Source organism: Callorhinchus milii, unplaced genomic scaffold, assembly GCF_018977255.1.
Source record: "Callorhinchus milii isolate IMCB2004 unplaced genomic scaffold, IMCB_Cmil_1.0 Scaffold3, whole genome shotgun sequence".
NCBI lineage: Eukaryota > Metazoa > Chordata > Chondrichthyes > Chimaeriformes > Callorhinchidae > Callorhinchus > Callorhinchus milii.
This window is the reverse complement of record NW_024704744.1, coordinates 91,411,643-91,438,726: the sequence shown is the minus strand read 5'-3', so window position 1 is coordinate 91,438,726 and position 27,084 is coordinate 91,411,643. Positions and strand designations below refer to the sequence as shown.

Sequence of the window (27,084 nt, the reverse complement as noted above, 5' to 3'; positions counted from 1 at the left end):
TTCACTAACTCTTAATAGATTTTTACTTCTCGGGTCCAAATTCAATTTTATTTTGTATGATTCTATTCAGTTTCGATTGCCATTCATGCCAGGTGCTATTCAAATGTAAGTTTGTATTGTATTTGCAGTAATGAATTGTATAGCATCTGAGTGAAGAAATTCCTTCCAACATACCTCTGCTTTTGCAAACGTTCTTAAGATTGTCTGAAACACATAAGAATTTGCTAGGCGAAAGAAGCCCAAGGTCCATTGAGTTTGCCTTCCACCAGTTGCTTGACATGTGGTGTCCCAAACTCTATACTGTATCCCGAGGTATTATTATCTAACAGAAATCTATCTAATTTGTTCTTCAAACAAGCAACATTTTCTGCTTCCGCCGCCTCCCAAGGGAACCTGTTTCATAGGTTTACTACTCGCTCACGGAAGTCATATTTTCGCAGTTTTGAATTTATCCCTCTTCAATCGCAGGCCATGTCCGATGGTTCTACTGTTCAGTACAAGATAAAACAGCTGGTCAAAGTTATCTATTCCCTTCAGAATCTTAGACATATAGCCCTCAACCTTCTCTTCTCCAGTGTGAACATGCCCAGCTTACTTAATCGCTCCTCGTAGTCTTATGCCACTATTTTAAAAATCTCTTTCCCTTGCCTCTCTCCACACCTCTCCCCCCCTCCCCCCCCCGTTATATGTGGATTCAATGGCAGGTGCTGTTTTAAGTAGGTTTTGGTTTTTTGAGTTAGATTACACAAATACATCAGTCTCCTCACATCAATCACTGCCTCCATGTTTAGGGGGCCTTTTATTCTGAATATCATAGATTGTTTTGCCTTGGTTTTATCTGCTTTAACAAAATATATACACAAAGAATATAACCCCCCACCCCCCCACCATGTAATAAAATAGTTTTCCCTATTTACCGTGGCATGTCCCTTTAAAATCTTAAAATGGAAATACTTCTGCTATATCACTGCTAAATTAGTTGAAAAGCTCCAACTTTGGGCAAGTTTCCTTACTCTACACGCCTCTGTTTACCCAGGAGTAAGTAGGAACTCGGCTGTTAGTTGATTGGCGGATCACTTTTCCGGGGGCAATAATCTCTTCAAAACAAAAAAACAAAAATAAATTTACCAAAAATCATAGTAATTTGGTCACTCAATCTACGACTGTTTGTGGGTCACTGCTCTGCACAATTGGCTGCGGCATTTCGCCCACAAATACAGTCAATTCACTTTACAGTATATTCTGTGAAGCACTTTAAGAGTCTCGAAGACGTGATAAGGCGCTATATCAAATGCAAGGATTATTATTATGAGTATTATTATTCAATATGATTATTTCCAGGGGAGGACATGTACAGGTATTTCAGCAATGAGAGAATTCCACCCATCAGTGAAGAGTTAATCGCAACACACATGCCGAGGCCCATGTCTGGCAGACCATTTGGGAGGGCGATTAATGGCAATCGTTCGGTCAGTTCTGAGGCCCACAGCAGGATGCCCTTCTCTCTTCAGCAAGTGGGAATCAAAAGGAACTCTGCCAGTTCACCGGAGAAATCGTCCTCATCACAAGAACATTCATCACTGGTCAGTTGGATAACAAGATTTAAGCAATTCGCTCACTGATTATTTTTTCCTCTCATTTTGTAATCCTTGTATCCAAAAGCAGTATATGAAGCTATATGTTGCATCCTCATGTATATCATTCGTATGTTATTCGTTGCCATTGTGCTCCATTTTAAAAGTGCCCACTGGGTTCCTGCCTTAACCTGTGACTGAATTGGATTACAAATGCAACCTGTATTCGCTCTTCTATTCTTTTTTTTTCTTTGGTCCCCTTTAGTTGGTGTTTTTAACAGACCTCGAACAAATACTAAAAACATAAACAAAAATACTGCAGATGCTGGTAATCTGAAATAAAAACAGAAGTCACTGGGAAGACTCAGCAGGTCAGGCAGTGTTGACCTGAAATGTTAACTCACTTTCCTCTCTACGTAGATGCTGCCTGTCTTGCTGAGTGTTCATAGCGATTTCTGTTTTTATTTCTTGAACAAATACCCTCTACCTGAGGAATGGCCATAAATTTGTTCTGCAGAATGTGCATTGACTGGATTGTCCTAGAGAGCCAACACTGTTCCATAAAAGAATAATACGTCAGGTTTTTTAAACTCTTAACTTCTGATATAACCCTATGCACACAAATGCTTCAATCCTAAAAGATCAGGCAGTGTACGTACATCCTGTGTTTCAAAAATTCATTGAAAGTTCATTATTTCCAAAGGCGGCAACAGATATCCATCCACACACATCACATATGCCACCATCAGTATATTACATATTTTGTAATGTATATAGAAAATACCATTGTTTTAAGTTTTCTGACTTGATCGCAATCGAGTGCTCACGTATTTTAAAATGCATTACCAAATAGACAGGGGGAAAGGGTGATTGCTCTAAGTGGAGCTTAGCAAATATTGGACAATAGCTATTCCCAGGCATGCAATGCAGTATACCATTGTCGAGTTTTTCTTTGGTGGGGATGGGAAGGCAGAAGCAATTTCCGAACTGGCCTTGTAAATATAAAACTGCCCGTTCAATGGCATATTCTTTCACATGGTGATGAACAATTCAACGCAGTGGAGTTTCAGGTATTCCATTGCACAAGCCAGTCGTTGATCGAGGTTGTTTCAAGTGAATGTTGTGATTTATTCTAAGTCTTGATTTTGAAGACTTTTTTTCAGTATGTTTCAAAATTGTGATACCATTGCCCTCGACTTGTGTTATGAGTGTATTGGAGACTAAATTCACATACTTTTTTTTGTCAGCCAGGTGTCTGACACATGCGGAAATCCATCACCGTGCATAAGAGTATTCAAACCAGATAGAATTCTATAAATGTATCCCACCTAAACATGGCAATTTCCCTGTTTCTGGAATGGAATGCACACTCTCTCCCTGGAGGGACACACCCAGTTTAGCAAAATCCAGAGAGTATTAGGCATTGTTTGGCAAGGCTTGGGGATCCCAGAGGGTGTGTTGGGGTAACTGCTGGAGTCTAACCAGCTAAAGAAAGCATAGCTTGCCAATTCATATTCGGTGTAAAGGTAATAAAAAAACTGGAAATTTAAGATCGAGTTAGTTGAAAGACAGCTCATTATATTAACTGCAGGTGGTTTTCTAAATGAGGGCTTTCTGACTGACCCCTTGGGTTACTTAGTGAATTGGTTGGCATCTGCGAATTGGTTGGCTTCTGAAGTTGGTGTAAAGCAAAGTTATTCCGCGTGGCTTGGTGAAGGGTTGCGTAAAAGATCCATGATGTCTCGCAAGAAGACCATTGAAGTTATTTGATGGACGATATTTTGTTTTGTTTTTTTAGCTCAAGGTATCCGAAGAACTTTGACGGAGGGAATTCCATGTTCAAATTTCAGTTCCTCAAAAGTTTTAGACCATCATATTGGGGAATGTTCTGAATTGTGGTTATACCTACCTACTCAGCTCCAGCTCTTAGACCACAATCAATCTGGACAAGTACACTTTGTTGTGTGGTGTTAAAGACTACATAATTCTGACGTTTTTTCTAAATCTATTAAAACAAAATCCTTTCCGATGTTTAACTGACAAAGGCCCTGAAGTGACAAAACCTTAGAAATGTGGGAAGAGATTTCACAAAGTAAGATTGCAAACTGATCTTTGGGGTGGAAGATGAGAGCCTGATGCCAATTGCTAAGTTCAAGAATTGGTATAAGACATGGACGTGACACTGAAGTTTCCATTGATTTGAACAAAGTAGACTGTATAAACTATGATGGAACAAGATTCCTGTTTCACCTCCTATGTAAATCAAACCCACGAGGGCTGTGTACAGTTTATAAAGACAAATTTTGGAAACATAATTCAGAAATGGGCTACAAATCTGAATGTAGTTTTCTTGCCAAATAGAATAGATAGTTGTGCAATTGAAGTGCAGCTTCACAGCTATTCAGGCATCCAAGAGTATTTATAAATATATATATATGTGTTCCTTAATGAGGATTTTTTTTACAAAAATGGTGTTGATGTATAATATCAAAAGGTCTACCATGGCTTTCTGACGTTCTTTCATTCAGTGTGTGAGCTAAGTGTGTGACGAAAGAAGCATTGAATACCATGGCATTCCCCATTTGCTTAAGGCAAAATTTGCACAGGGAATATGTGTCAATATTTTTTTTAAACATGTAAAGGTTTTGACTGTTGCCTCTCTCAAACTAAACGTAATTGGATGGAAGGGAAAGAGAAAGACATGGTGGGGTAAGGGACAATCTTAAGGGACTCATCTGGAGTTTTTTTTAACGGTGGGGGAAGGGGGGGGGAATTGTGTGTATGTGTGCGTACGCATTTGGGTCTAAAAGAAAAATTTACGGAGTTAAGATGTCACTTTGGAGGATCAGCTAAAAATTCAAACTGTAAATAATTGTAACTTGACTGACTGCCTTTGTTCAAAGTTGTTTTACCGTTCACGCTAGTGTCCATTAAAGTTTCAGTATTTTTCAAACTTTTGTTTTTTTTATTTCTTTTGACCAATCCTTTTTTTCCTTCCTCTCCAATTTCGTACCTGTTCCTATTGGAGAAGCCGAGAAATCGTGTTAAGCTTTCAAGTCTTTTGTTACAGTCAGAGTAAACCCAAACCCAAACAAATGCCAAAGCATCAGTCGATAATACAATACAAAACTACATTTGTATAGTGGAGGGGGTGGGCAGCTGGATCTCCCTGGCAGAATTATAGTAATCAGACAACGGTGGCTCATTATTCGATCTTGAGAGAGGTCCTCAACCCAAAGTTCTAACAGGTAAGTTGTTCTTCGCTGGGCAAGTGCTTTGTACTATCCTGACAAGCTACACGGTTCACACTAATTTTAGCAGCCCACTTGATTCACTCTCCCTGCCCGACTTCATAGCTGCTGTGCCCACCTGAAGAGGGCAGTTGACATCAGGAATGTGCATACTGAGAGCAGATCAAGTTTATGCAACCTGTCCTCGTGATTTAACCCATTAAGCTCTGGTATAATTCTGGTGAATCTGGGCTACACCCCCTCCAGAGCCAATATATCCTTCCTGAAGTGGGGTACCCAAAACTGAAAATGACTGCACGATGACTGTTGTGTAACTTTGAGACAAAATTGCCCCTCTCTATGAAGCAGTTTCGTGCATTAGAAGTTCACACAATTTCAGATCTCTAAGTTGTGTTGATTTCACAACACGTTGAATATGTTGCCTTTGTAAATGTAAAATCTGCCAACACAAAGGGCAGTTGTGTGACCAAAGTGACTTTGAGCTTCTCCTGAGAAGGATTGCATGCAGTGTTTTCTGTTGCACACCTGAGCTGAGGCGACGTTTCACTGCTTCAAAAGGGAGATCCTGTGCTCTACGTCTTCAAACTTTGTGGAACGTTCAACTTTGTGAACTTGTAGCAGTAGCTGGCGGGATGATACCCTTATTTGGAACGAGCAATTGACATCTGTGATAGGACTTGGAATCCGTTTATTCCTTCATGATCTTTATTCCCTGTTGCTCCGCAAAATCTGATTTCTTTTGGATTGAAGGCTCTGTTTTCAGAGGTGCACTTTCTTCCTAAAATAAATGAACTCACCAAAAGTTTCTCGAATTTTGCACTTTCTATTTTGAACCTTCAGTGTACTCTGTGTTAAAATTGGAAGCAATTTGTCAATCTTGGATTCATAGATTTTTTTCGTCTGTTTTGAATTCTGTGGAATCCTGTAGCTCAGTGGTTAGAGCACTCGTCTCGCAAGCGAGAGGACCTGGGTTCAATTCCCGTGCAAGGTAAAACATCAGGCAAATTTCCTTACTCCACAAACCTCTGTTTACCTAGCAGTAAATAGGAACCCAGTTGTTAGTCAAATGGCGGACCACTTTTCCGGGAGTAATAATATCTTTAAAAAAAATAAGAATTTAGACACTCAGTCTACGACTGTTTGTGGGACACCGCTGTGCGCAATTGACTGCCTTGTTTCCTCCATAGAATATATAGTCAATTCACTTCAGTATATTCTGTGAAGCGATTTGAGAGGTCTCGAAGAAGTGATAAAGTGCTATATCAAATGTAAGGATTATTATTATTTATAGATTGTCCCTTTTTGATATCTTCTCCCTATGTTCAGGTAGATCTTAAGCAGTTTTGTTCTCTTCCTCCTCCCTCCCTCAGTTATCTTAATTGATGATCCAAGTTTAGCTGCTTACTGGGAATTATAACCGAAATGTCCTCGCCTGGTATTCAACCAGCCTAACTGTATGGAAGTCACGACTGAGTCACAATTGTCTGTTTTTTGTGCATTCATTGCTACCCGTGGCTGAAATAAGCTAACAGCATGGATCAGGTGCCAATTTTGAGTTCAGTTCTACTTCACCATCTGCTGCTTTTCTTTGACTTTAGAGGCTTCACTCTTCTCTTTTTAGGTGTTTTCAGTTCTTTCTCATTCCCGTTGATCAAGCACCAGCAGAAAACTTCTTCCAGGTCTCTGCTTGCATCTGTGAGTTTGCTGAAAGCAGAAGCTCTTTAACCCATCAGAAGCTTGTGTCAGACAATTGTCAGACAATCATAACTTTTATTGAAGCGAATAATCATGCAGTGAAATCTATGTAACCAGGACCCTCAAAGAAGCCAGTTTCTCTTCTTTCCTCCTCCCACCCACTTGATAACCAGGTATAGCATAACAATCTAGGAGATTCACAGTATTTTGTGGCTCTAGTCCATTATATATGTGACAAGTGCTGAAGTAAAGAACATTCTTTGGATGTCGCTGTCACTTTTTAAAGTTCTATATATTTAAGTGCGAAGCTATTACAGTGAGTCCCTTCCAAGTTCCTCTAACTGACTGCACTTATGCAAAGACCCTGATGTCATGCAACCAGAAGATGGCAGTGATTCATCATAAACTGTTGAGGTTCTATTGCATAACCATAAAGCTGCTGAATTCTGCTTCGCCAACAGGAAATATTGGCAGTGTCACTGAGACATTGATTGTTTCTGAATGAGAAAAACTTGGATGGAAATATTGTCAGCATTATCATCATAATATGGGCACACAGCTATGCAATTTAAAATATTTACTGGCCACTCAAATGACAAATATTTTAAAGATCAGTTTGATGCATTTCCTTACACTCTTCCTCTATTCCTCCGCCTTTCCCCTTCCTTCTCCATCTTCATATCATGCCTAAAGATCTTCCTCTTCGACCATGCCTACGGTCACCTCCCCCTGGCTCGGTGTCGTGCTCCACCACTTTCAGGCGCTCTGGGACGCTTCCCTGGGTGACGGGCACTTGTTGCTTATCTGGGATTTGTCCCAGTTGGAGACTTTTTCACTCTCTATTTAAAAAAATTATGAGAAATATATTGCAATTCTTTGCTATAATCTGATCCTGAAATAAAAACTTTGTGCCATACAGTTGTTTCAAAACCATCTGAAACTTGTTTAATTGACTCGAGTGTGCGTGATCATTCCTGACAAAGGTAAGTGCAGATGAACTTGCTGGCAGGGTTTACTTAAACTGCACATTATTGTATGGAATTCTATCAGTTTATCAATTCATAATAATAGTAATACAGTGGAATCCTGTAGTTTAGTGATTAAATAATAATAATAATCCTTGCATTTTAATATAGCGCCTTATCACCTTTTCAAGGCGTTCCAAAGTTCTTCACAGAATATACTGTAATGTGAATGGACTGTTTTCAGCAGTCCCACACGCAGGTGTGGATTGAGTGACCAATTTTTTTTAAGGAATTATTTGCCGCTGGAAAAGTGATCCGCCAATCGACTAACAACTAGGTTCCTTCTTAGGTAAACAAAGGCGTGTGGAGTAAGGAAACTTGCCCAATGTTTTGAACCTTTATAAAACACTGGTTAGGCCTCAGCTAGAGTGCTCGGTTCAGTTCTGGGCACCACACTTTAGGAAGGATATCAATACATTGGAGAGGATGCGAAGAAGATTTACCAGGATGGTACCAGGAATGAGGGACTTCAGTTATCAGGACAAGCTAGGATTATTCTCCTTGGAGCAAAGAAGAAGACTTAATAGATGTTTAGTGGAGACTTAATAGATGTTTTCAAAACTATGAGGGGATTCAACAGGATGAACAAGGAGAAGCTATTTCCACTGGCGGGTGGGTCAGTAACCCGAGGACACCGGTTTAAAATAGTTGTAAAAAGAAACAGGGTGGGTGAGGAGAAATGTTTCCACGGAATGAGTTGTTCAGATCTGGAATGCGTTGCCTGAAAGGGTGGTGGAAGCCGATTTGATAACAACTTTTAAGAGAGAAGTAGATAATTATTTGGGGAGGACAAATTTGCAGGGCTATGGGGAGAGTGCGGAGGAGTGGGATTAAATTGGAAGCTGTTTTCAAAGAGTCAGCACAGACACAATGGACTGAGTGGCCTCCTTATTTGCTGTATGATTCTATGAATCAAACCCAGGTCCCTCGCTCACGAGGCGAGTGCTCTAACCACTAAGCTACAGGACTTCATGTAGTTAAAGCACTTGCCTCACATGTGAGAAGACCTGGGATCGATTCCCAGACAAGGGAAGGGAATGTGGGATGGAGTTCCAAAGGGTGGGGGCAGAGAGGTTGAAGGCCCGACCCGCCGGTGATGGGGCGAGTTGGGCTGGGCGGGGGACATGGAACAGGTTGGAGCCTGCTGAGCAGAGAGAGCAGACAGGTTAATATGGCATAGGAATGTGAAGCTGGATAAACTTGAGTTATGAGAATTGAGGGTGAGGGTGGTCTGCTTGAGGTTCTTAAAATAATGAGAATTGGCGAGGCAATCAATATATGGATATGGAGAATGAATTAGAAGAATAGACCTGCCATGAACGTAGAAAATGGAGCAGGCTCGGTGAGTCAAATGGTCTACCCCTGCCCTTGGGTTTAATTGTTGGGTTATGTTGAGTTAGCTGATCTCAGCCAGCTAGGATGGTCAAATTTCTTTTTAAGATGGGTTTTGAAAGTAGGGGAGAGAGATTGGTAGGCAGTGATTTTGGGGGTTCATTGCCCAGCTCTGCCACTGTCTCTCTCCGCAGGTTGCCGAGACCCTCATACACGCGTTCATCACATGCAGGCTCGACTACGCAAACTCCCTGCTTGTTGGCCTCCCCAACTCCTCCATCCACAGACTGCAGATCATCCAGAACTCTCAGCCATGTCCTCTCTCGCACCAGGCTCAGCGACCCTACCACCCCCATCCTCGCCTGACTCCATTGACTCCCCATCCCTCAGAGGATACAGTTCAAAATCCTGGGCCTCACCTTCAAAGCACTACGCAGCCTTACTCCTCCATACCAACCAGTCCGCTCCCTCCACTCTCAGTGGGCTCCGGCCAGCTTCACGTCCCCTGCCTTGCCTGCCCCACCATCAGTGGTTGGGTCTTGGGCCTCTCTGCCCCATCCTCTGGAACTCCATCCCACAGTCCCTCCGCCTCACCCGCTCCGTTGCCTCCTTCAAGACCCAACTCAAGACTCCTCTTCAATTGTGCCTTTGGTCACCCTCCTACCCCTACCCTCCCCACACTCCACCCTTCCTGATCTGAACGATCAGATCCCTGACTGTTCCACAGAGGAGGGAGCTGCAGAAAATTATGTTTTAATAATAATAATTAATTAATAATAATGATAATCCTTGCATTTGATAAAGCGCTTTATCACGTCTTCGAGACGTCTTAAAGCACTTCACAGAATATACTGTAAAGTAAATTGACTGTATATTTGTCTGATCTTGGCTGACTTCACCCTCCTGTTTATCCAAGCGTGGATTGGTGGCCACACCCCGAAGCTCTGGAACTCTCTCCCTCAATCCCTTCCTCCCCACCTTCAAATCCCACCAAAAGACCTTCCTTTTTGATCGCGCTTATGGTCATCTCTCCCCTCCCTCTCCTCCTGCTCTGTGTCAGACTCCGCCACTGTCAAGCGCTTCGGGGTGCTACGCTGCTGGACATTCGGCAAGTTGTTGTTGTTCTAGCAAAAGAGGGAGGGGAAGAGAGGAGATGATTTTGGAGTGACATCTGCCAACCTTGTTTCTTTAAGATGGGTGGTTTGTTTTTTTGTCCTAGTGTTTTCGATTTGATGCATTTCAGCTCTTTGGTTTGCTTTGCCTTAACGCCTTTTTGTTTTGTATCTACCCACCAGAGGTCAGCGTGGTATTCAAGTGCACCAGAGGGCAATGGGTAAGGCAACTTTTATTTGTTAAAACTTATACTCTATGGAATTGTGTTTAATGTCAATTCTGTAGGGTTTTAATTGGACTCGTTGCTAAAATGGAAACATTGGGTTTCGATGGACCTTATTGCAAAAATAAGGCATAGAAAATTAGAAAAGTGACCACCTGAAATAATTGAGCATTACATTCTCAAATGTTACTGAATATAACAGTTGGCGCTAACTTTAAATATTTAAGGAATCCCATAAAATTCTCATTGACCTCAGCATGTTATTCACTGGGAGTCAGTCTAGTTAAGCGAGTAGATCATCTTGGGCTCTTTTTTTTCGGCCATCACACCAGTCCTTGCCAGGCTCCACTGGCTCCCAAATACCAAACGGATTGATTTTGAAATCCTCTCACTCGTTTTCAAATCCCTTCATGCCCTCGCACCTCCCTACATCTCTGATCTGTTTACACCCCACTCCACCACCCACTGCCTCCACTAGGCAGCCACTACACCCCAAAACTCTGGAACTCTCTCCCTCAATCCCTCCACCTTGTCCCCTCCCTTCCCACCTTCAAATCCCACCTAAAGACCTTTTTTGATTGGGATTACGGTCACCTTCCTCTCCCCCCGGCTCGGGGTCAGACTCCGCCACTGTCAAGCGCTCCGGGACACTACCCCGTGTCAAGGATCCTGTACAAACGCAAGTTGTTGTAGTCTGAAATCCATCACAACGTCACAAGATTGGTTTAGATGAAGAAGGCCCTTTGCCCCATCTTATCCCATATCTCCAGACACCCGCCCTACCATCCTATCATAGCATCAGCTATTACTTTTAAAATAAATTCAGTGTCCTGGCCTCAACTATTCTATCCGGCTGCTTTATTCCAGTTGTCAATCCCACCGTCCCTTCACCTCCCTCCCTCCCTCCCTTCCTTCCTTCAAGGCACGTCTCAAGACCCTCCTCTTCAACCATGCCTTCAGTCACTCTCCTACCCCTCACCCTCCTACCCCTACCCTTGATGAAATCATGTTTTGTAGAAAAAGGCATTAAATGAATATTTAGCAAGAAATTCAAAAAGCTTTGCTTTTGTCCTTTTTATACTTTACTTTGTCTCGTCCCCTTTTAAAGCTAGATTAAAAAGTGTAGAGGAGCAGCTTGCTACTGCCTGAGTGGAGGTCTGACGTAATTCTGCTGTTGTATTGAAGAAAGAATAATGCTGGGCTTTGCAGTTTGCAACGAGGCTCCAACCACCAAAGAGTTCACATTGTGATTAAACATTGGGAGTGGTTCATGAACTTAGCTGACCCCAAAGCTCTATTCTCTTACTCCATTTCCCCTCAACCCAACCCCACCCCAACCCAGACTGCAATGATGAAAGACACTGTTCTGTTTATTATTCTGAATTAATTAAAATTAATTTCTCCTATTATGACTGTATATTGCAATTTGAAATTGAGCTTTCCCACCACCACGCTAACTGTTTTCACTTGTGGTTTATTCGTTGCCTCTTCCGCAGCTGAACTGGTGCAACGTCTCAGAGTGACAGTGTCGTAATGGGGCCAGAGTAGGCAATGTGGCCTCTGGAGTGAAGTTGGTTGTCTGCTCCCAGCCTCCTGTAGCTTGTCCTGTAGCTCATTGGTTAGAGCACTCGCCTCGCAAGCGGGAGCACCTGGGTTCAATTCCTGGGCAGGGAGAAACCTTAGGCAACTTTCCTTGGTCGACACGCCTTTGTTTACCTAGCAGTAAGTAGGACTGTAGTTGTTAGTCGATTGGTGGATCGCTTTTCTGGGAATAATGATCTCTTAAAAAATAATAATAGTAATAATAATTTGGTCACTTGGTCCACAACTATTTGTGGGACGCTGCTGTGCACAATTGGCTCCCGCATTTTGCCCACAAAATGTACAGTCAATTCACTTTATAGTATATTCTGTGAAGCGCTTTGAGTCACCTAGAAGACAAGATGAGGGGCTGTATCAAATACAAGGATTATTACTCTTCTAATAGAAAATTATCTAGTTGTTTGTCAGCAGGACAGTGCATGGCATAAAACAGAAATGGACATACAGCAGCCAATTGCACACAGCAGTGTCCTACAAACAGTTGTGGATTGAGTGACCAAATAATAATTATTTTTTAAAAAGTATTTATTGTTTTGAAGGGACTATTACCTCCAGAAAAGCAATTGGGTTCCTACTTACTGCTAGATAAACAAAGGGTGGTGAAATAAGGAAACTTGCCTAACATTTCACCCTGCCCGGGAATCCAACCCAGGTCCTCTCACTTGCGATGTTTCCCATCTTTGTATGTGTCCATGCCTGTGCAAGCAATGTATTAATTTTGAACCCCTTCCCTCTTGCAGATGTTTTTCTTCAACACGAGTCCGACCTGCTTCTGTCCACTTTGAAAAGGTACTTCAATCTTGTTTGTGTACTGAGATTTATTCTTAGGGGGCAAGACTCTTCCATAATAACAATAATAATAATAATAATTCTTGCATTTGATACAGCACATTATCTCATCTTGGAGACGTCTCAAAGCGCTACACAGAATATCTTGTAAAGTAAATTGACTTTTGTGGGAGAAAAGTTGTGCACAGCAGTGTGCCACAAACAGTCATGGTTTTGAGTGACCAAATTTTTTTTAAAAAGGGTTTATTACCCCTGGAAAAGCGATCTTCCAATCGACTAACCACCAGGTTCCTAATTACAGCTGGATAATAGAGGCGTGTGGAGCAAGTTAAACTTGCCAAAGGCTTCACCCTGCCTAGGAATCGAACCCAACTCCACTCACTTGCGAGGCAACTGCTCTAACCAATACGCTACAGGACTCCACAAATGTGTAAATTCAGAGATGTAATCACTTACTAAAAAAACAGTAACTAGTCTCTGTTTACTGGCAAAAATAGGATTTATTTTAAAGCTTCGGCTAATGTAGAGAGCCCTTTATAAGAACTAGTTGGGACCGTCCCCATTTTGGAAATGAAAACAGTGCAGTGAGAACAAATCTTGGCTGCAGTTACTAACCAAAATTTTTACTGGGAACACTCTCGGTCTCTAAACAGTCTGATAAAGCTCATGCTTCTGGTTTGTGGTGGCTCCATGGTGGGTAAATCATGTTATTATAATAATAATAATCCTTGCATTTGTGTAGCACCTTATCACGTCTTCGAGACGTCTCAAAGCGCTCCACAGAATATACTGTAAATTGAATTCACTATATATCTTGTGAATGAAGCAGAGTCCCACAAACAGTTGTGGATTGAATGACCAAATTATTATTTTTTTCTTGAAAGGATTATTACCCCCAGAAAAGCGATCCACCAATCGACTAACAACCGGGGTCCTACTTATGGCTAGGTAAACAGAGGTTTGTGGAGTAACAAAACTTGCACAATGTTTCTCCCTGCTGGGAATCGAACCCAGGTCCCCTCGATTGCGGGGCGAGTGTGCTAACGACTATGCTATAGTAGGGAAAAAAGGCAGGAGCAAGGAGATATCAAACATGAATCCAGAACTCCAGGTTGGATATCTCCTGTGCATCACACAATTGTGCATTTCTGTTAGCCTTCCATTTCTGCATCAGAGCCCAGGATAGATAATTCTGCATCCAGATATGTGTTGCTCTCTTGTAATTAATCATAAAGTTTCAGTTCTACAACAGAAATAGAAAGGAAAAGTACTTTAAAAATGAACTGAAATTCTTTCTGTGATTGAACCAGCATAAAAGCAAAGGGTTGGGTCCAATAGCGGAGTGTTGTGGTTTAATGTGGTCCCCATTAGGTTTCGTCCACAAACTATACAGTCAATTTACTTTACAGTTATTCTGTGAAGGGTTTTGAGATGTCTTGAAGTTGTAATAAGGCGCTATATCAAATGCAAGGATTATTATTAGGTCAGCATCTTAAAAGAAGACAAATGCTCATTACAAGAGACAGAATACAGAAAATATTGGAGGAACAGAGGAACCTCAGTGCAGAAACACTGGGAAAGTCGAAAGAGGGCATGAAACAAAACTAATAGGGAAACTAAAAAGAATTAAAATAAACTTTTATGGACATAATAATAATTATTGCATTTGATATAGCACCTTATCACGTCTTTGAGACGCCTCAAAGTGCTTCACAGAATATACTGTAAAGTGAATTGACTGTATATTTTGTGGGCGAAATGTAAGAGTCAGAGGTTAATCAGGGCAAGCACAGGGCCTACTCAATGTGTATGGGGCAGAGTATTGAAAAGAGAAAGGAAATGCAAATGTAGTGGAGTTGTGTGAAACAAACAGAAGCTGCTTCTGAGAGTTCTCAGCATGTCTAGTTACAAAGCATTAAGATCAGCGAAAGATTTCTGAGCACGTTAGTCACCCAGCTGAGTTTAATGTAAACAAGATGGTCACAGGCTTTCTTTTAATGTGGTGGATTAAAGTGATTCACTGCTATAGCTTTGTTGGAGCATCATTGATTCAGAGCTGAAGTTAAATTCTTGCAGCTTAATCAGAACCACATGAACCAGTTTGACTGGCATCAGATGTGGGTACTTCTGCCACCGGACAAATCTGCTGTCAATGCCAAGTATTGTGGAGTCCTGTAGCTCAGTGTTTACAGCACTCGCCTTACAAGCGAGAGGACCCGGGTTTGATTTCCGTGCGGGAAGAAACCTTAGGCAACTTTCCTTACTCCACACGCCTTTGTTCACCGAGCAGCGAGTAGGAATCTAGTTGTTAGTCGATTGGCGGATCAATTTTCCAGAGGTTAAAAATCCTTCAAAAACAAACAATAACTTGGTCAATCAATCCACAACTGTTTGTGGGACAACACTATGCACAATTGGCTGCTGTGTTTCGCCCACAAATTATACAGTCAATTCACTTTACAGTATATCCTGTGAAGAGCTTTTAAATGTCTCAAAGACGCGATAAAGCGTTGTATCAAATGCAAGGATTATTATTAAAACCTCAAAAGGGGTTGGGTTGCTGAGTAAGAGTCAATAGAAATAGTCAATAGTTTCAGTTGACTCTAGCGCTGTCTTCCTCTTTCTAACATTCTTTCTCACTATGACTTTCTCCCTATACCTTCATGTCCAGGATCTTACTTGTTACAGCTTTCCCTCACATCCATAATATTGCCCGCTTCTATCACTACCTCCCAGTCCCCTTCCCAGGACCTTGGGATATCCTTCCGACGTAAAAAGAGTTATACTGTTTAAATATAATTTTGGCGTATCAATGGCAAGCTTTGTGGGTTTAGCTGGTTAGACTCCAGCAGTTGCCCCAACACACACTCTGGGGCTCCCAAGCCTTGGCTCTTGCCAACCTGCGCCTACTACTTTCTGGAATTAGGTAAACAGGATGCATCCCTCCAATGAGAGAGTGCGCATTCATTTCGAACAATCTATCTCTGGGATTTCTATGTGTAGATGGGATGCATGGAAATCTCAGCTTGGTTTGGATACTCTGAATTACGGTGATGGGTTTTTACATGTGTCAGACACTCGGCTGACCCCGAAAAATTAAAAATAATTTTGATGTTATTCTTTAGTCCCTCATTCACACTTTCAAACATCCAGGCTTGACTGTGCTAACATTTTGCTTACTTGACTCCCCAACTCCTTCCTACACAAGCTGCAGACTATCTAGAACTCTGCAGCCCATGTCCTCTACCACTCCGAGCTCCACGATCCTATCACCTCCATCTTTGCTCAGTTCCGCTGGCTCCCCATCGCCCAGCCATTTAAATTCAAGATCCTCATTCTCATATTCAAATCCCTCCACAGTCTCGTTCCACTGTCTCTCCGCCCTCCTCGCCCCTCCTACCCTCCTCAGTTCCCACTCCCCAGTCAGCAGTATGAACCACAGAGACATCCTCTCGATATCAGAGGCGCTATATCAATGTAGATTACATTGCATCACTTTCTCTGAGTGCTCCTGCACTGCACAAAAACATTAACACTTAAATTGGCCTGGCTGTTCTTCTTGGCTGAGGAGCACTGAGGTCAAGTCAAGCAATTACATTAAGGTTACATTTAATATGTACTTTGAGTTATTTCTGGTTAAGTGTGCAATAATGGTGAAAGCTCAGCAATACACTTCAGTTGAGTAGTGTGTACATGGACATATTTATTGCTCAGATATATTTCTTGGTTATAATGACTTAGCACGTTTTCTTTCAACAAAAAACATCAACTTGCATTTTATATAGCACCGCCTCACGCAGGGTAGCATCCCAGAGCATTTAACAGCTGAAGATGGATTAGGATAGGGCGAGGTGGAGAGATAGAGGGAGAGTATTCCAGAGCTTCGAGACGTAGTGGCTGAAAGCGCAGCTACCAATGGTGGAACAGAGGGCACAAGGGACATGCAGGAGGCTGGATCCAGCCTAGCGAAGACAGCGGGTAGTGGGTTGGGGAGTAAGCAAATCGGAGAGGCAAGTCAGAGAGCACGGAGGGATTTAAAAACGAGTGTGAGGATCTTAGAAATCCATACGGTGATATGGAGCCAGTGGAGGCTGTCTAGGACTCTCCAAGTCCATTAGAATAATAATAATCCTGGCCATAGCGCCTTATCACATCTACAAGACATCTCAAAGCGCTTCACAGAATATACTGTAAAGTGAATTGACTGTATTTTGTGGGTGAGATGTGGCAGCCAATTGCGATGCAAGTTCTCTAAGCATTACGCTACAAAACTTCACACAAGCGGAGTTTGGCATGTTTATTTTTAGCCTTTTCTCTCTCCACTCTTCCCCCCCCACCCCCACCTCCTCCACCCCCGAACCTTCAGCTTTGAGCAAAGAGGAAATGAAAGTAGTTCAATGCGGCAGCAAGAAATTCTTTCTCTACGTTAGGGTGCCCATGTTAAGATAACGTTCTCCATTTCACAGCCAAAGTTTCGCAAAGAATGATTTCAGCGTGGAGTTAAAAAGCAAGGGAAATGTATACCAATGGAAATTGTCTGTACAATACAATACAAAATGACATTAGTTTTGTGTCTTTCACGTCTGGCCTTAATGGCTTTTTACTTCCTTATTCAGAGCCGGGCACAGAATCTAACCACTCACATTACATTAGCCACATGGTACAGTTGCGCTGTTCCCATAGCATTATTAAAGGGAAGCAGCAGAGCGGTGCATGACTATTACGATATCGCAGCTGTTAGTAGCAAGACCTCTTCATCTTTGGGTCTCAGTTTGCTGAATTCTTTGGGATAGCAGGGGATGTTATGTGTTCTGTGAGGTTGATTGGGATGAATCTGATGTCCCAGTGTGCAGAGATGCACCACCTGTGGAAACAAAGCCTCTGACGCTGTTTTCACGGGGATAATCGCTGATCAAGGCTTGGATTTGTATGACAAAAGAGTGCACCATGTGGGCCCAGAAGAACCCCCAGCAGGCCGTGGTGAGTGTTGGTTTCAGAGTGGGCTGGAGGACAGAGTCAAATGAGTTTGAGATTGTGTGGAAGCTGCTGATTTAATGGCCTGACTTGCTCAGTGATTATATAATAATAATTATTCTTACATTTGATACAGAGCTAAACAGTCAGGTGTTGGGGCCCGAGCAAGGGGGAGGGGTGGTGTAGGGGTGAGGGAAGATAGAGAGGTGGGAGGGAGATCAAAGGCACGGTCGAAGAGAAGCGTCTTGAGACCGGCCTTGAAGGAGGCAAGGGAGGAAGCGAGGCGAAATGACCATGGGATGGAGGTTCCAGAGTGTGGGGGCAGAGAGGCTGAAAGCCCGGCCACCGATGGTAGGGAGGGTCGGGCGGGAGATATGGAGCAGACCGTATGAACGGAGGGAGCGTGCAGGTTGGTAGGGAGTCAGCAGGTCAGAGAGGTAGGAGGGGGAAAGGTCATGAATGACCTTAAAGATGAGGATCTTGAATTCGATCCTCTGGGGGGTGGGAAGCCAGTGGAGTCGGGCGAGGGTGGGAGTGATGGGGTCGCGGAGCCTGGTGCGTGAGAGTACACGAGCTGCAGAGTTTTGGATGATCTGTAGCTTGTGAAGGGAAGAGTTGGGAAGGCCAATGAGAAGGCAGTTCATATAATCATGCCTTGAGTGACAAATGCGTGGGTGAGGGTTTCTGAATGGCAGCTAGTTTAAAGGCTAAAATACAGAACTCAGAGAGCACAAAAAAAGTCCTCCCTTTTGAGTACATGGCAATTATGTGACATTCAGTTCCCTTCTAACTAAAGTTGGGTTTGTTTTCATTTCTTTTAATACAGTTTTACTGCACTGGAACAGACTGAAAATTAACCTCAGCTTTATAATAATAATCCTTGCATTTGATATAGCGCTTTTCATGCCGGGAGGACGTCCCAAAGCGCCTCACAGAACACACTGTAAAGTGAATTGACTGTATATTTGTGGGCGAACGCTGCAGCTAATTGCGCACAGCAATGTCCCACAAACAGTCGTGGATTGAAAATGACCAATTTATTATTGTTTTTGGTTTTGGAGGGATTATTATTAGGCTCTGTGTGGAGTAAGGAAACTTGCCCAAGGTTTCGCCCGGCCTGGAATTGAACTCAGGTCTCTATCTTGCAAAGCGAGTGCTCTAACCACTGAGCTACAGGACTCCACTTTATCCCATTTGCTTCCTTAGGCGAGTTTCCTTACTCCACACGCCTCTGTTTACCTAGCAGTAAGTAGGAATACAGTTGTTAGTCAATTGACTGATCGCTTTCCTGTAGTAATAATCCCTTCCAAGAAGAGAAATAACAAAAATAATTTGGTCCCTCAATCCTGTTTGTGGGACACTGCTGTGCACAATTGACTGCCTCATTTCGCCCACTGTCAATTCACTTTACAGTATATTCTGTGAAGCGCTTTGAGACGTCTCGAAGACGTGATAAGGCACTAAATCAAATGCAAGGATTATTATTAAAGGATGTTAATCTTAGGATCATCAAATGAATATTGTGTCTCTGTTAATAAACTGTCTCTACATTAATTTCAATGTAAATTATTTTCATGTAGTTTCTCTTTAATCTCTCACTTGACTTTAATCCTGTCCGCCTACCCAGTGCTAGCTTTTAAAGGGTTTTAATCTTGCCCTCTGCCTGGTCTCATCTGCACAGCAAGTGACAAAGAAGCTATCCCAAATGGTTCTGTTTCATACAGGCTTGCCCCTTTATGGGCTCTTTCAGCATGTTGCAATTCCAAACATCTTTCAGAAGTTCTCCTCATTGTAACGCAAGCACATGATTCACATTTTTTTTTGTCAGCCGGGTGTCTGACACACGCGGAAACCCATCACTATGCTTAAGAGTATCAGCTTTAGCTTGCAGGGTGAACAGGATCTGAGTGGGATGTTTCTCTGCCCCCAATGATTCACATAAACAGAGCTTTGTCTCCTATGAACTAGAACTATTGAGTGCAGGTGCTTTTTACATCAGTTACTGACCTCTATTTTGCCCCTCAATGTAGTGTCTGCATTAGGGACCACTCATTCTGAGACTCGCCCCCACATAAGATGTAGCAAAGCAATAAAGCTGATTTATCTGACTGAAGCCAAACAGTCCTTCCTGTTTTGACTACAAAATGTACACTCTTTCTCCACTGGGGTTCACTGTTGTCAATGGCAACTTGAAGCTTAGCTTCCTGATTCGGCCATTAGAGGCTTAACTACTTCTGGCCTGTAGTTACAATACTTTCTACTTGAGTGATGGTTGTCTCCGACTGGTTTCACTCACAAAATGTACAGTCAATTCACTTTACAGTATATTCTGTGAAGCACTTTGAAATGACTGTCCTTTGTGGCACAATAGTTATTAAGCTTGCCTGACATTCAAGCCTCACGTTGGGACCTCAAATTCATACTCCAGGCTGACCCTGCCTTGTTTCAGGCGTGGGCTTTCAGATGAAACAATAAACTTTAGCCCGTCTGTCTGTTCAGGTGTACATGTTTGGAAGTGAAACTCTGCATTACATTTGTAGGCGTTTGCTTATAGATTATTGGTCAAGGTAAAAATATACACATTGTCATCATAAAACAAGGTTTGATAATAATAATAATCCTTGCATTTGATATAGTGCTTTCACGTCTTCTAGACGTCTCAAAGCGCTTCACAGGAAATACTGTAAAGTGAATTGACTGTATATTTGTGGGTGAAATGCGGTAGCCAATTGCACACAGCAGTGTCCCACAAACAGTCGTGGATTGAAGTGACCAATTTTATTGCTTTTTTTTCATGAAAGATTATTATCAGGCATGTGGAGTAAGGAAACTTGTCCAAGGTTTCGCCCTGCCAGGAATCAAACCCGGGTCTCTCACTTGCAAGGCCACTGAGCTACAGGACCCTTAACACATGGATTCCTGGCAGGGCGGATGGATTTTCCTGTGGTAATAATCCCTTCAACGACAACAAAAAAATAATAATTTGGTCACTCAATCCATGATTGTTTGGGGATACTACTGTATGCAATTGGCTCCCACATTTTGCGCACAAAATATACAGTTAATTCACTTTACAGTATATTCTGTGAAGCGCTTTGAGACATGTGGAAGATGTGATGAGGCGTCATATCAAATGGAAGGATCATTATTCTCAATCTCTTGGGAAGGTAGCTCAACCCAAGTCGGACGTGTTTTCTCTCTAGCTTTCGAATGTGAGGTTCAGAGTACCTTTTAGCATGAAGGACTCCTACTATAGATACAGCTTTCCTTTGATGCGTTCCCCTTTCTGTGTTAAGCATTCTGTGTTAAGGATTCTTCTCCTGCCTGCCTTCTGCGAGCTTCCCATTCCTAGTGGAAGCTTTAGCTTGGGCTTATTTGCCTTTTCTCTATGCCTTGAAGGAGGCAAGGGAAGAGGAGAAGTGAAGGGACTGTGGGGTAGAGAACCTGGCTGATTCATGTCTAAATATTTGCATGTTTGCATCTTGAGTACTTATCGCTGTTTGTTCTGACTCTGCCACTACCTCACCCCTCAGGCCGCTGAAACTCTTGTTCATGCCTTCATCACCTCCAAGCTCAACTATGCAAATGTCCTGCTTGTCGGCCTTCCCAACTCCTCCCTCCACAGGCTGCAGATAATCCAGAACAATGCAACCTGTGTCTCTCCCACACCAAACTCTGTGACCCCATCTCCCCCATTCTCCCCCGACTCCACTGGCTCCCTATCCTTCAGAAGATCCAGTTTAAGATCCTGGTCCTCACCTACAAAGCCCTCCATGGCCTCACCCCATCCTACCTCTGCGACCTACTGTCCAGTGCCTTGGGACGTTCTCCTGACGTGAAAGGCGCTATACAAATGTCATCTTGTTGTTGTTGCAGGTCGGAATGTTCTGTTTGCATTTATGTTGTTTTTTATCCCAACTGTGTTTATTAATGTTTTACTCCCATGAAGAGTCTAAAAATAATTGTGTAATTTAGGTTCAACTGTTTTAGTCATCCTTGCACAAGTTTTGGTTCTGTAGTCGCTTGCCATTGTGTAACACTCTTGATTGCTGGTAGCAATAATAAATTACATTTTTTTTTGCGCAGCCGGGTGTCTGATACATGCCGAAACCCATCACTGTGCTTAAGTGCATCCAAACCAAGCTGAGATTTCCATGCATTCCACCGACACATGGAAATCCCAGAGATAGATTGTTGGAATGGAGGGACACATCCTGTTTACCTAATTCCGGAAAGTATTAGGTCCAGGTTGGCAAGAGCCAAGGCTTGGGGACCCCAGAGTGTGTGTTGGGGTAACTGCTGGAGTCTAACGAACTAAAACCACATAGCTTGCCATTGATATTGCTGTCTGGCAAGCTTTCCCGCTGCTTGTCCATCTAGGAATAAGCTTGGCTTGCAGGGTTAACAGGAGCTGAGTGGGACTGGTCTGCTCTTCCTGGTCCTGCTGATGAGCCGGGCCAGGCTGTGTTGTCATCAGCAGTGCCCTGGAATACTGTGGATCTGCCTGGCTCAGGAACCGGACTAGAGACTGTTCCAGTTCAGTTCCAAGGAAACCCCACTTACCTCCCCCCAAAACAATAAATTACTTCCAGTGGTAAAAACCAAGTGTTAGATTTCAAGTACTTTTAAAATATATATATTATATATACTTTTCTGCTTTTCCCCTTTTCCATTCAAATTTTCTGTTGCACGAGTGCATGTGATGGTTAGACAACAACAACAAGATTCAACAACAAGATTCCATTTATAGAGCGCCTTTCACGTCAGGAGGACGTCCCAAGGCGCTGCACAGTTGGGTCATGACCCGAGCAGGGGGAAATGGTCAGGGTGAGGGGTGGGAAGGGAGGGAGAGAGGAGGGGGAATGGTCAGGGTGAGGGAGGGAAGGGAGGGAGCGAGGAGGAGGAAGAGAGTCGAGAGGGGAGCTGAAGGCATGGTCAAAGAGAAAGGTTTTGAGACCGGCCTTGAAGGAGGAAAGGGAGGAAGCGGCGAAGGCACTGGGGGATGGAGTTCCAGAGCCTGGGGGCTGAGAGGCTGAAGGCCCGACCACCGATAGTAGGGCGGTTGGGCCGGGGGACGTGGAGCAGACCGGAGCCAGAGGAACGGAGGGTACGGGCAGGTAGGTAGGGGGATAGTAGGTTGGAGAGGTAGGAGGGAGCAAGGCCGTGAATGGCCTTGTAGGTGAGGATGAGGATCTTGAAATCAAAGCTTGTTTCCAGCAGCCTTTTTCCAACGATGTTTTGTAACAATGAGACTGAGATGATGCTCCAACGCAGTGTTGTGGCGTATTATATTGTCAGAGGTTTCGTCCTTCGGATGAGATGTTAAACCAAAGTCTCTATGCCTGTTCAGGTGGATGTTAAAGAACCCCCTGCACTTTTTGAAACGAGCAGCCAGTTTCTCTCTCCTGATGTCCTGGCCGATAATATTGGTCACTTACTTCATGGCTGTTTGTGGGGACACTGCTGTGTGCAGTTGGCTGCTGCATTTCGCCCACAAAATATACTGTAAATTGATTTTACGGATTAGAGACTGTGAAGCGCTTTGAGATGTCTAGAAGACGTGAAAAGCGCTATATCAAATGCAAGGATTATTTATGATTATTTATTATTATTATATTATAAATGCAAGTTTAAACAGGGAGTAAATTTGCGCAATAAATGTTTATTTGTTGGACCATTCATTTCCCCTTAAAATATCTGTTCTGAATCATTTTTGCAATGGTTGATTTGTGGTTTCCTGCTGGTGTACCAAGCATATCCTGAGGAACTGAAAGATCCCTGCAGCTGGTACAATTACTGTGACATTCCTGCAACACAAGACAATGCTTGGTTTTGTCAATACCAAGGAGTTAAGAAGTCTAGAATGTACGTTTGGAACAAGATGCTAGACATCGCTTCTAATATAATAATAATCCTTGCATTTGATGTAGTGCATAATTACATCTTCTAGACATCTCAAAGCGCTTCACAGAATATCTTATTAGGTGAATTGACTGGATATTTAGGGGCGAAACATGGCAGCCAATTGAGCACAGCAGTGTCCCACAAATAGTTGTGGATTGAGTGACCAAATTATTGTTATATAACCTTTTAGGAATTATTGTCCCCGGAAAAGTAACCGCCAATTGACTAACAACCGGGTTCCTATTTACTGCTACGTAAACAGAGGTGTGTGGAGTAAGGAAACTTGCCCAACATTTTGCCCTACTGGGAATAGAACCCAGGTCTCTCGCTTGCGATGCGAGTGCGCTAACATTGAGCTACAGGACTCCTTATTTAACACTATAGCAGCAACCTTGGAAAGCAATAGAATGAGGACCATTATTCATTGATGTATTAAAAAAGAATTGAGTTCAGGGTAGCCTGTGTAACTGCAGATGTTGGATTTGATTTGATTTGAATTGAATTGATCCGTTGCTTAACAATAATAAGCCTTGCATTTGATATAGCACTTTTTACGTCTTCAAGACGTCTCAAAGCGCTTCTCAGAATATAATAATGATCCTTGCATTTGAAATAGCACTTTTCACATCTTCTAGATGTCTCAAAGCGCTTCACAGAATATACTATAAAGTGAATTGACTGTATATTTGTGGGTGAAACACGGCAGCCAATTGCTCACAGCAGTGTCCCACAATTGTCATAGATTGAGTGACCAAATTTTTATGAATTAAATATTTATTTAAGGGATTATAACCCTTAAAAAAGTGATCCGTTGAGCAAATAGAAGCATGAAGAGTAAGGAAAGTTGCCCAACGTTTCCAATTGGGAATCCAGGATCTGAGGGAAAATGCATTGCAATTGAATGCAAATTATAGTCAGACTACGGAACAGATTATACCAGAAGCTTATAAATAAGAGTCAACTGTATTTGTAACAGAGTCAAGGAACATTCAAGAGAAAACAAATTGCATGTTTCACAGCGTGAGGCTGTCCCAAGAAGGATGCAGGGCTAGCTGGGTAGAAGTGGGAACATAACCAAAGACATGGTCAAAGAGGAAGGCCTTGAAGGAGACGAGGGAGGGAGTGAAGTAAAGGGACCCCAGGATGGAGATCCAGAGGGTGGGGGCAGAAAAGCGGAAGGCCCGACATTTGATGTTAGAGCTGGCTAGCCGGGGAATACGGAGCAGGCTAGTGCCCCCCGAGTGGAGGGAGTGGACAGGTTGGTAACGTTTCAGTAGGTTGCAGAGGTAGAGCGGAGCAAGACTGTGAAGTGAGGACAAGTTGAGGAAAGTGAAGACAATGATCCAATAAAGCCAGCAATGGTGGGGGTAATCGGCTCAGGGAGCTTAGTGCAGAAGAGGGAACGAACTGCAGAGTTGTGAATAATCTGCAGCTTGTGGAGGGAAGAGTTGGGAAATCTGGTGAGCAGGGAGCTGGAGGAGAAGCCATTATTGGATACAAAGTGGAAATGATGGAAAATGTAAGAGTGAAACCAAGCAAGGACAGAACTGTGAAGGTGGAGCTGAGAGTAGAGGCAGTGGCGAAGAATAGACTAGTCAACCATGTTGAAGGCAGTAGAGAGATTGAGATGGACGAGGAAACAGAGAGAGCCCTGGACACAGATGGACAGAGTGTCATGTTGTCATGTGTAACTGTGACTAAGACTAACTGTACTGTACTGTGGGCAGCGTGGGAACCAGATTGGAGAGTTTCATTCAGGTAGTGGCAGGAGAGGACAGTGGGAAGTTGGGAAGCAACGACTTATTCCAGCTCCTTGGAAAGAAAAGAAAGGTTGGAGATGGGTTGATATTTAGAGAACAGAAATGGGTCAAGGGAATGTTTTTTTGAGGGTGGGGATAATGACGGTTGTTTTTGCAGGAGTGGGAATGGAGTCAGTGGACAAGAGAACATAAGAACATAAGAATTAGGAGCAGGAGTAGGCCATTTGGCCCCTCGAGCCTGCCCCGCCATTCGATAAGATCAGACCTATCCACATATCCCCTAATCCTTCTGATTTTTAAAAATCTATCAGTCTCAGCCTTGTTTCAACTCTGCTCTAAAAGGCTGACCCTTAATTTTAAGACTGTGACCCCTGGTTACAGATTCTCCTACCAGGGGAAACAGACCCTCAGTGTCTACTTTATCCAACCCTTTAAGAATCTTATATGTTTCAATAAGATCTCCCCTAATTCTTCTGTACTCTAGAGAATATAGCCCTAGTTTATTCAGCCTTTCTTCATAGGTCAGTCCCCTCATCCCAGGAACTAACCTAGTGAACCTACGCTGCACCCTCTCTAGGGCAAGTATGTCCTTTTTTAAATAAGGCGAACAAAACTGCACACAATACTCTCGGTGCAGTCTCACCGAGGCCCTTTACAGCTGCAGCAAGACTTCCCTACTCTTGTACTCTAAACCTTTTGCAATGAACGCTAACATGTCGTTCGCCTTCTTAGTTGCTGCTGCACCTGCAAACTAACTTTTTGAGACTGGTGTACAAGGACATAAGGTTGACAATGGAAATGTGAAATTGTTGGATACTCTTAGGTAAGAATATCAAGGGGTTTGGAGAAAAAGTATAGAAAAGGAATTGCCAGAGAGTTGCCAGAAATGTAATGACAAAGTTAACGTGAGGGCCAAGTTGCTTTCTCTTGTTTGTATGTTCTTCAGTGACCAATAATACTCAGAATTAGGAGTTGGGGATGAAGACACAGGGTTATTTCTCTTAAATAAAAGCAGAGAGAGCTGGGAAAACTCAGCAGGTCAGGCAGCATCTATGAAGAAAGGAAAGTGAGTCAACGTTTCTGACGAAAGGTCGTGGACCCGAAACATTGACTCACTTTCCTTTCTCCATAGATGCTGCCTGATCTGTTGAGTTTTCCCAGCTCTCTCTGTTTTTATTTCAGATTTCCAGGATCTGCAGTATTTGTGTTTTGGGTTATTTCTCTTACTGTTCAGGTAATCAAGTTCCAACCATGACCTTAGTTTATGGGAGGAGGGCATCATGACCATAACTCTGCACGTCCTGCTTTGGGAGTCAAAATCGCATACAAAACATTACTCATGTCAATTAAGATATGAAATTTGAAAAGTTAACCAAAGTCACTCAATCCATGACAGTTTGTGGGACACTGCTGTATGCAATTCACTGCTGCGATTCGCTACTGCTCATCATTTTCTGGTAGAGGAGGCCAAGCACAGGGGGCAGTGAGAAGGCTGAAACACACAAAGGAGAAGTACAAGTGCAAGGTTAAGGAGCAAAGCACATGTTGCTCTACTGAACTTGCTTACACAGACCACAAAGGGCATGGATCCTCTGAGTTATAGCTACACATTAATCATATGAGGGGTTTTGATAGAATAGACAGGGAGAAACTGTTTCCTCTGGTGGGTGGGTCGGTAACCAGAGGACACGGATTTAAGATAATAAGCAAAAGAACCAGAGGGGACACAAGGAGAATTGTTTTTACCCAGAGAGTTGTTATGGTCTGGAATACGCTGCCTGAAAGTGGGGTGGATTCGATTCGATAATAGCTTTCAAAAGGGAACTGGATAGGTACTTAAGA

At 42.9% G+C, this 27,084-nt stretch overlaps 2 protein-coding genes across 3 annotated transcripts in view; both read left to right on the top strand.

The window, feature by feature from the left end:
- Window positions 1-4,527, top strand: part of cnksr3 (cnksr family member 3) — a 67,996-nt gene extending 63,469 nt beyond the window's left edge. For both annotated transcript variants that reach the window (XM_042333049.1, XM_042333047.1), the window contains exons 13-14: window positions 1,342-1,583; window positions 3,373-4,527. In XM_042333049.1, coding sequence (XP_042188983.1) covers window positions 1,342-1,583; window positions 3,373-3,396 — 266 coding nt within the window. In that variant the 3' untranslated portion in view covers window positions 3,397-4,527. The remainder of the gene's footprint in view (window positions 1-1,341; window positions 1,584-3,372) is intronic.
- A 12,805-nt stretch (window positions 4,528-17,332) lies between these two features.
- The window catches only part of ipcef1 (interaction protein for cytohesin exchange factors 1), a 37,179-nt gene continuing 27,427 nt past the window's right edge, over window positions 17,333-27,084 (top strand). The window contains exon 1 of the mRNA XM_042333050.1: window positions 17,333-17,584. Within this exon, the coding sequence (XP_042188984.1) occupies window positions 17,534-17,584 (51 nt within the window). The 5' untranslated portion in view covers window positions 17,333-17,533. The remainder of the gene's footprint in view (window positions 17,585-27,084) is intronic.